The 10,109-nt window shown below is 46.8% G+C and overlaps 1 protein-coding gene across 2 annotated transcripts in view; it reads right to left on the bottom strand.

Annotated features, from left to right (window-relative positions):
* lamb1b (laminin, beta 1b) overlaps positions 1–10,109 on the bottom strand; it is a 69,931-nt gene that overhangs the window by 11,227 nt on the left and 48,595 nt on the right. For both annotated transcript variants that reach the window (XM_061983642.2, XM_061983644.2), the window contains exons 24-28: positions 6,973–7,342; positions 4,436–4,620; positions 4,115–4,356; positions 3,219–3,425; positions 3,009–3,153 (exon numbers count right to left, since the gene is read on the bottom strand). In XM_061983642.2, coding sequence (XP_061839626.1) covers positions 3,009–3,153; positions 3,219–3,425; positions 4,115–4,356; positions 4,436–4,620; positions 6,973–7,342 — 1,149 coding nt within the window. The remainder of the gene's footprint in view (positions 1–3,008; positions 3,154–3,218; positions 3,426–4,114; positions 4,357–4,435; positions 4,621–6,972; positions 7,343–10,109) is intronic.

Raw genomic sequence — 10,109 nt, 5'->3', positions numbered from 1 at the left:
TTGGAAAGTATGATACGCAAAATATTTTCAGGTCTCCGCGGGCCACATAAATGAGGATTCTGGGAAACACTGGATTTTTTTTTTAACTGTGAAACATTGTTAGTTTGGATGTCAAGGGTAAGTGCAATATTTTGAGTTTAGAAATGGAAAAGATTCAAAATCTGTACAGTCACTTCGAATGGGGAAAAATTGTCCTGGAAAATGTGGAACTCACAGAATCTAAAGGACTGTCTCAGAAAATTAGAATATTGAGATAAAGTTCTTTATTTTCTGTAATGCAATTTAAAAATACAAAAAATAGAGCTTTTCAACAGATGGAAGCATGTAGTGCTCTAAAATCTCTTGGTACACAGCTGCATTGACTCTGGACTTGCTGAAACACAGTGGACCAACACCAGCAGCTGACATGGCTCCCCAAACCATTGCTGACTGTGGGAACTTCACACTGCATTTCAAGCAACTTGGATTTTGCTCCTCTCCAGCCTTCCTCCAGACTCTAGCGCCTTGACTTCCAAATGAAATACAAAACTTGCTTTCGTCTGAAAACAGGACTCTGGACCACTCTGCAACTATCCAGTGCTTCTTTTCCATAGCCCAAGTCAGATGCTTCTAGAGATTTTAGAGCACTACATGCTTCCATCTGTTGAAAAGCTCTATGGAGATGATGATTTCATCTTCCAGCATGATCTGGCACCTGCCCACAGTGCCAAAACCACCAGTAACTGGTGTACTGACCATGGCATTACTGTCCTCCATTGGCCTGCCAACTCCCCTGACCTGAACCCCATAGAGAATTTGTGCGGTATTGTGAAGAAGAAGCTGAAAGACACCAGAGCCAATAATGCAAAGGAACTAAAGGCCGCTATTGAAGCATCCTGGGCATCCATAACACCTCAGCAATGCCACAGGCTGATTGCCTCCATGCCACGCCGCATTGGTGCAGTAATCCGTGCAAAAGGATTCCCAACCAAGTACTGAGTGCATTAGTTGACATTTTCAAATGTTTGATTTTGTTTTGCTGTTATAAATCTTTTTTTTTTAACTTGGTCTGAGGAAATGTTCTAATTTTTTGAGATAGGATTTTTGAGTTTTCTTAAGCTGTATGCCATAATCAGCAATATTACAATAATAAAAGGCTTGCAATATTTCAGTTGATGTGTAATGAATCCAGAATGTCCATCCATCCATCCATCCATCTTCTTCCGCTTATCCGAGGTCGGGTCGCGGGGGCAGCAGCCTAAGCAGGGAAGCCCAGACTTCCCTCTCCCCAGCCACTTCGTCCAGCTCCTCCCGGGGGATCCCGAGGCGTTCCCAGGCCAGCCGGGAGACATAGTCTTCCCAACGTGTCCTGGGTCTTCCCCGTGGCCTCCTACTGGTCGGACGTGCCCTAAACACCTCCCGAGGGAGGCGATCGGGTGGCATCCTGACCAGATGCCCGAACCACCTCATCTGGCTCCTCTCGATGTGGAGGAGCAGCGGCTTTACTTTGTGCTCCCCCCGGATGACAGAGCTTCTCACCCTATCTCTAAGGGAGAGACCCGCCACCCGGCGGAGGAAACTCATTTGGGCCGCTTGTACCCGTGATCTTGTCCTTTCGGTCATAACCCAAAGCTCATGACCATAGGTGAGGATGGGAACGTAGATCGACCGGTAAATTGAGAGCTTTGCCTTCCGGCTCAGCTCCTTCTTCACCACAACGGATCGATACAGCGTCCGCATTAGTAAAGACGCCGCACCGATCCGCCTGTCGATCTCACGATCCACTCTTCCCTCACTCGTGAACAAGACTCCGAGGTACTTGAACTCCTCCACTTGGGGCAGGGTCTCCTCCCCAACCCGGAGATGGCACTCCACCCTTTTCCGGGCGAGAACCATGGACTCGGACTTGGAGGTGCTGATTCTCATCCCAGTCGCTTCACACTCGGCTGCGAACCGATCCAGCGAGAGCTGAAGATCCTGGCCAGATGAAGCCATCAGGACCACATCATCTGCAAAAAGCAGAGACCTAATCCTGCAGCCACCAAACCGGATCCCCTCAACGCCTTGACTGCGCCTAGAAATTCTGTCCATAAAAGTTATGAACAGAATCGGTGACAAAGGGCAGCCTTGGCGGAGTCCAACCCTCACTGGAAACGTGTCCGACTTACTGCCGGCAATGCCAAACAGTCCGATACCCCATACTCTCTGAGCACTCCCCACAGGACTTCCCGAGGGACACGGTCGAATGCCTTCTCCAAGTCCACAAAGCACATGTAGACTGGTTGGGCAAACTCCCATGCACCCTCAAGGACCCTGCCGAGAGTATAGAGCTGGTCCACAGTTCCACGACCAGGAAGAAAACCACACTGTTCCTCCTGAATCCGAGGTTCGACTATCCGGCGTAGCCTCCTCTCCAGTACACCTGAATAGACCTTACCGGGAGTGTGATCCCACGATAGTTAGAACACACCCTCCGGTTCCCCTTCTTAAAGAGAGGAACCACCACCCCGGTCTGCCAATCCAGAGGTACCGCCCCCGATGTCCACGTGATGCTGCAGAGTCTTGTCAACCAAGACAGCCCCACAGCATCCAGAGCCTTAAGGAACTCCGGGCGGATCTCATCCACCCCCGGGGCCCTGCCACCGAGGAGCTTTTCAACTACCTCAGCAACCTCAGCCCCAGAAATAGAAGAGTCCACCACAGATTCCCCAGGCACTGCTTCCTCATAGGAAGACGTGTTAGTGGGATTGAGGAGGTTTTCGAAGTATTCTCTCCACCGATCCACAACATCCGCAGAATCCAGAATGTATGATATTTTTGTTTTTTTAATTGCATTACAGAAAATAAAGAACTTTATCGCAATATTCTAATTTTCTGGGACAATCCTGTATGTGAGAAGTTTGAGCCAAACATGTTGACAGTGGATTTGTTTGAATGAGATGTAGGTGGAGAAGGCGGACAGAAAATAGGACGTCACAATAATTGCAATAATGTATGTGTGAAAGTTTTATGGCATTAAATGGACTCACTAGTGAGCAGGTTTCGGATGTCCTTAATGAGGCTGCGCAGTTGATCGTTGCTCTGCTCCACTCTCGCTTTGCTCTGGTTGGATTTGATCAGCACCTCCTGAGCGTTTGCTTTGGCCTCCCTCGCTCGATTACTGGCCTCCCACACCTGGACACCATCAAAGGCCGCGGTCAGTCCCCATGCTACGTCAGCTAAAGCTAGCATCCACTCACCATCCTGGAGAGCTTGTCCACTTCCTGCATGGCGGTCAGGATTTCCTCGTCCAGGTCCTTGGCTGACTTGAGAGCAGTTTGCGAGGCCACGACGAGGCCCTCGCATCCTTCTCCGCCACACCGGGATGCTCCGCCCTCATCCAGGCAGCCCAAGCCGCCGCACGGAGAGCCGGGGCACTCGTCACCTTCCGCTGTACCTCCACACGTCTAAAGAGCAGGAATGAGTGTTGGAATAATTGTAAGTTATCACAAAAGAAACGTTGTATTACATTATGTTCCTGATAAGAAGATGAAGGCTGTCTTTCGAGGCCTACCAAGAGGAAGAAGGCTCGTGAAACTCCACTGTGATTTCAACACGGACAGATGGCAGGATCTGCTCAACTTCCAGAGGAACTCTCTTTGAAGTATTTAACAAACTCTCTTTGAAGTATTTCACAAACTCTCTTCCAACTATTTGGTAACCGAGGTCAACGCTATTTACGACCCGCTGCCCTCTTGAAGCAGCTGTGGTCAGGAGACGGGAGGGGTTATCCATTGTCCTCCAACACCTGCCCCAGCTGGATCCAGGAAGAGCCCAAGCCCGAGACATCCTGTTCTTGGTCTTCAATGTGACCGAAAACAATGACTGTTTTACATACTTCCCATTTCTGCTGAGACATGTGTTGGTGCGTGAACATTGAACATCTAAATAAAAGAGGAGACGAAAACCTTCTTCGTCAGAGCATGCTAAGACACTGTAAGAGGTTACAGGTCGACGCCGTCTCTCCTCAATTGAGTCCAAATTGAATTCTGTCTCTGTTTGATTCCTTGCCTTTTGTCTTGTTTAATAGACATCCTCAGTGTTTGAACGTGACAATGAGCAACTAGTCTAGAAGAAGATTCAGCAGCGTTCTTACATTCTGGCTGAGAGGTGACAGGGCAAATGTCTCCAACTCGGTCTTGAGCTTCTCAATCTTCTGTGAGTTTCTCTGGTGCCGGCGGTCAAACTCTTTCTGGCTGCCGCTCAGCTTGTCCTCCGTCACCTTGCGAAGCGCGGCCGATTTCTCCACCGTGTTGTCGGCATCACTGCTGGAGGCGTTGACCCGGAGTTCCGCCAATACGGACTCCTCGTTTGACTCTATGATGGTGTCCATGGCACCTGAGAATCACCAACACAGGAACACATCAAGGAGACGCTGATGGTATGCCAGTGTGTCAAAAAGAAGCAGGATGATCACCCTGCAAGTTGGCGTTCTTGGCGTCATACACCTGCTGCCTCAGCTCCTGCACTTGCCGATCCAGCTGCTTCACCTCCTCCGTCACCTCGTCCACGTTTGCGTCTGTGATGTTGGCCTCGTTCTCGAGATCATTCAAGGTCTCCTCTGTTGTGTTGAGTTTCCCGCTCAGGTAGGACATGAGGCCACTGACAACATGAAGTAATGTTGATTGAAAATGTTAAGGAGCGTTCACACACCGCCGGTTTAGATGGCGGTTTATGGCAGTTCTCAAACCGTGTCCCAACGATGGCGGAAAGCCTTTCTTAACACATTTTGAACACGGTGGCAGCGGACTCCTCCGGCCTCTACTCTATCAACCGCAGTGCCACCGTGTAAGACCGTGGTGCCTCCGTGTTTAACTCCGCCCCTACGAGTAGTTACCGTGTTCACATCGTGAAGGTTCGAGAGGAAAATGGGACTGTCGTATTATTACTGTCCCGGTATTAGCACATATCTTGCTGTACAAAACACAGAGGGTTCCGTTCTTTGTACGGTGAAAAAGGTGTGGAATACGGCCCATTTCAAACCAACATGCGGTTCTAACGGTTCATGGCGCATGAGTGACGGACAAACAGGGTCCGTGTACGGTGTTAACAGTCTTTTGTGGAGCACGACAAATTTCTGAACCGGCATCTGGAGGAAAATGGGACTGTCGTATTATTACTGTCCCGGTATTATCACATATCTTGCTGTGCAAAACACAGAGGCTTCCGTTCTTTGTACGGTGAAAAAGGTGTGGAATACGGCCCATTTCAAACCAACATGCGGTTCTAACGGTTCATGGCGCATGAGTGACGGACCAACAGGGTCTGTGTACGGTGTTAACAGTCTTTTGTGAAACACAGAGGCTTCCGTTCTTTGTACGATGAAAGAGGTGTGGAATACGGCCCATTTCAAACCAACATGCGGTTCTAACGGTTCATGGCGCATGAGTGACGGACGAACAGGGTCCGTGTACGGTGTTAACAGTCTTTTGTGGAGCACGACAAATTTCTGAACCGGCATCTGGCGGAAAATGGGACTGTCGTATTATTACTGTCCCGGTATTATCACATATCTTGCTGTGCAAAACACAGAGGCTTCCGTTCTTTGTACGGTGAAAAAGGTGTGGAATACGGCCCATTTCAAACCAACATGCGGTTCTAACGGTTCATGGCGCATGAGTGACGGACGAACAGGGTCTGTGTACGGTGGTAACAGTCTTTTGTGGAGCACGACACATTTCTGAACCGCCATCTGGAGGAAAATGGGACTGTCGTATTATTACTGTCCCGGTATTATCACATATCTTGCAGTGCAAAACACAGAGGCTTCCGTTCTTTGTACGGTGAAAAAGGTGTGGAATACGGCCCATTTCAAACCAACATGCGGTTCTAACGGTTCATGGCGCATGAGTGACGGACCAACAGGGTCTGTGTACGGTGTTAACAGTCTTTTGTGAAACACAGAGGCTTCCGTTCTTTGTACGGTGAAAGAGGTGTGGAATACGGCCCATTTCAAACCAACATGCGGTTCTAACGATTCATGGCGCATGAGTGACGGACCAACAGGGTCTGTGTACGGTGTTAACAGTCTTTTGTGGAGCACGACAAATTTCTGAACCGCCATCTGGAGTAAAATGGGACTGTCGTATTATTACTGTCCCGGTATTATCACATATCTTGCAGTGCAAAACACAGAGGCTTCCGTTCTTTGTACGGTGAAAGAGATGTGGAATACGGCCCATTTCAAACCAACATGCGGTTCTAACGGTTCATGGCGGATGAGTGACGGACGAACAGGGTCCGTGTACGGTGTTAACGGTCTTTTGTGGAGCACGACAAATTTCTGAACCGCCATCTGGAGGAAAATGGGACTGTCGTATTATTACTGTCCCGGTATTATCACATATCTTGCTGTGCAAAACACAGAGGCTTCCGTTCTTTGTACGGTGAAAAAGGTGTGGAATACGGCCCATTTCAAACCAACATGCGGTTCTAACGGTTCATGGCGGATGAGTGACGGACGAACAGGGTCCGTGTTCGGTGTTAACAGTCTTTTGTGGAGCACGACAAATTTCTGAACCGCCATCTGGAGGAAAATGGGACTATCGTATTATTACTGTCCCGGTATTATTACATATCTTGCAGTGCAAAACACAGAGGCTTCCTTTCTTTGTACGGTGAAAAAGGTGTGGAATACGGCCAAATTCAAACCAACATGCAGTTCTAACGGTTCATGGCGTATGAGTGACGGACGAACAGGGTCTGTGTACGGTGTTAACAGTCTTTTGTGAAACACAGAGGCTTCCGTTCTTTGTACGGTGAAAGAGGTGTGGAATACGGCCCATTTCAAACCAACATGCGGTTCTAACGGTTCATGGCGGATGAGTGACGTACGAACAGGGTCTGTGTACGGTGTTAACGGTCTTTTGTGGAGCACGACAAATTTCTGAATTGCTATCTAGACATGTGAACGCCCCTTTAGCAACGTGTAGGGGCGGATGTTTGTGGACATACGTGATCTGGTGCATCAGGTCCTGGATCTTCCCCAGCTTGACAGCTGCGGGGTTGCTCTCCACGATCTCTCTGACCGCCTTGGCGTTGGTCTCCAGGCTGCTGACTAAGTCTTTATAGGGCGCCGTCACACCGTTGGTCTGCAGCTCCGTGACTTTCGCCTCCAGACGCCGCGTTTGATTGGTCAGCTCTCCGACCACCCTGTCCCACGTAGCAAAGCACTCGTGGCAAGGCTGGCAGTCGGGGAACACACCCTGGTAGCCCCTGGCGCATTCGTCACAGCGTGGGCCCGACACACCCTCCACGCAGGTGCAGTGTCCGCTCGCACGGTTGCACTGCCCGCTGGAGATACCCCGAGGGTCGCAGTCACAAGCTGCCAAAGGAGAATACACACAAACTTGAAGCCTCTTCATGGGACAGAATCAACTCCCAGCTTCCTCTGTAAATAAACAACCTCATCAGGACCTTGAGGGTCATGTTGACCCCCCCCCAGCTGGGACTAACTAAACATGCACGTTCTCCCAAAAGAATAGAAGGAGTCAGAGCAAAAGAATGCAGATAGTTTTTCTACACTTATTTTTGTCCAATTTATTGCACTTTAAAGTGAACTAGATGATGCAATTCCTAAAAATGCTAAAGTTGAACTGAAATGCTGACAGAATGTAGTATCAATGTAAGAATAGTTTGAATGTTGGAATGGTTTTAATGTGGAAGAGTTTGAATTTTCAGGAAAACCGGAATTTGGTTTGTAACTTGGGAAAGTGTCAGTTTGAATGTCCAGGATGAGTGGAATGTGTTGAAGGTGGAATGGTTTGAATAGGTTGGAAAATGTGGGAATTGTGCAACTTTGAAAAATGTCTCATTCATTTCAATGGGAATTTCATTGAAATTTGGGGCTTTTGGAAAAAGCGGGAATATATTTAAAAAATAATGCAAAAAATAATGTAATGTTCTGAATGATTGGTGTTGGAATTTTTAATTGAGAAATGGTATTTTGGAATTTCAGGAAAAGTGGAAATTTTTGCAGTTTCAAAAAAACAACTTTGTTTTTTGTCCTGATTAAGAGGAATGTTTTGACGGTGGAACGGTTGAAGTGGGTTGAAAAATGTGGAAGGAGTAGTTGACAGAAAAAAGGGAATTCTGGGAATTCCTGGAATTTTTTTAAATTTGAAAAATGATCGTTTGAATGTGTGGAATATGTTGAAGGTGGAATGGTTTGAATCAGTTGAAAAATGTGGGAATTGTGCAACTTGGAAAAATGTCCCATTCATTTCAATGGGAATTTCATTTAAATTTGTGAATTTCGGAAAAAGCGGGAATATTTGAAAACGTTTTCAAAACGGTCCAGAAATGTTGATGTACCGGTAGTCACATTTTTAATTGAGAAATAGTATTTTGGAATTTCAGGAAAAGCGGACATTTTTGCAGTTCAAATAAACAACATTGTTTTTTGTCTTGATTAAGAGGAATGTGAAGTGGGTTGAAAAATGTAGAATGAGTAGTTGACAGAAAAAAGGGTGAAAAAAAGGGAATTCCTGGAATTTTTTTAAATTTGAAAAATGATCGTTTGAATGTGTGGAATATGTTGAAATGGTTTGAAAAATGTGGAAATGGTGGAAGTTTGAAAAAAGGCCAATTCATTTTGAATGGGTAAAATGTCCCGGAAAACCTGGAATTCTGGGAAATCTGGAAATGTTTGCAATTTTTCAAGGGAAAGCCCGCGATTCCCGAATAGACTGAACAGTTTGAAGTTGGAACGGTTTGAATCGGATGAAAAATGTGCAAGGTAGAGCGTGCCAAAATCTGGAGAAGAAGAATAAATACATACATTTTAGTGTAGAAAAGCATGTGTGAATGTTTTGGAGCATTCACACAACTCGGTTGGAACGTGTGGGTTCTCTTCTAAATCACAACCGAGTGGGACTTAAAGACGGACATTATCAGTGGAGGCCTTTGCTGTCTCCCACTCAGCAAAATGGACATGTACTTATAAGACGAGCCTTCCCGCCTCAGTGTTTTAACGGCTTTGACGAGCCTTAGTAGGAACAGTTTGGGATTCCTGATATTGTGCTTGCTGGTGGGGGGAAAAAAGACCTGGGAGTTTATGACAACATCTGCTTCTCATGAGCAGGGAACACAAGGTCATTCCCGGACCAAGCAGCCAATATTGTGTGTGTCGTCTCACGGTACCACTTTGCTCCTGAAGGGGCGATAGTGAGACTTGAAGAGCGAGACAACTTAACGCTTCAGATTGAAGCAGGCCACTAGGGGGCAGAAAAGGTTGGACTTTTGTCTTCGGTTGCAGTATCACAAGCTCACCCAATCACGTGAAGGCAGGGTGTGCAGCTTAGAAGCCTATAAACAGTGGCGTGGAAGGGGAAGTGGAGACGTAACAGGGCTCCTGGGCTTTTGTAAAGTACCATTATTTTTTTTAGCAATATGAGGCCCGCAAACAGGTTTTATCCGGTCTGCGAGATGAGTTGGCCAAGTAAAAAAAAAATAGCTGTAATTTTGAATGAAACTGCTGTTCTAAATGTGTCCACTAGATGTCGCAATAGCAATTATTTGTACTTCAGAGGGGGCAGAGCTATGTGCCGTGTCTCAACACTTCCGTGTTTGGAATGATTTGATTAACGTGGACCCTGACTTAAGCAAGTTGAAAAACTTATTGGGGTGTTACCATTTAGTGGTCAATTGTACGGAATATGTACTGTACTGTGCAATCTACTAATAAAAGTTTCAATCAATCAATAGAAACTACGTACTAACGCTGCTTACTAGCGGTAGTAATGATACAAAATACAACAAACGTTCATGCCTTGATTGTCAAAGACATACTTGCCAACCCTCTCGGATTTTCCGGGAGACTCCCGAAATTCAGCGCCTCTCCCGAAAACCTCCCGGGACAAATTTTCTCCCGAAAATCTCCCGAAATTCAGGCGGACTCAGGTCCTCCACAATATAAAAAAGCGTACCTGCCCAATCACGTTATAACTATAGAATGATGGAGGGCGAGTTCTTGGTTTCTTCCTTGGTTTCTTATGTGGGTTTATTGTCAGGCAGTTTCATTAACGTCCTCCCAGCGTGGCAACAACACACAACAACAGCAGTCACTTTTTTGTATACCGTAAAGCAGTTTG

This window comes from Nerophis lumbriciformis, linkage group LG25, assembly GCF_033978685.3.
Source record: "Nerophis lumbriciformis linkage group LG25, RoL_Nlum_v2.1, whole genome shotgun sequence".
In the NCBI taxonomy this organism is placed as follows: domain Eukaryota; kingdom Metazoa; phylum Chordata; class Actinopteri; order Syngnathiformes; family Syngnathidae; genus Nerophis; species Nerophis lumbriciformis.
Note: the sequence above shows the minus strand (reverse complement) of the source record. Positions and strands in the feature narration are given on the sequence as shown.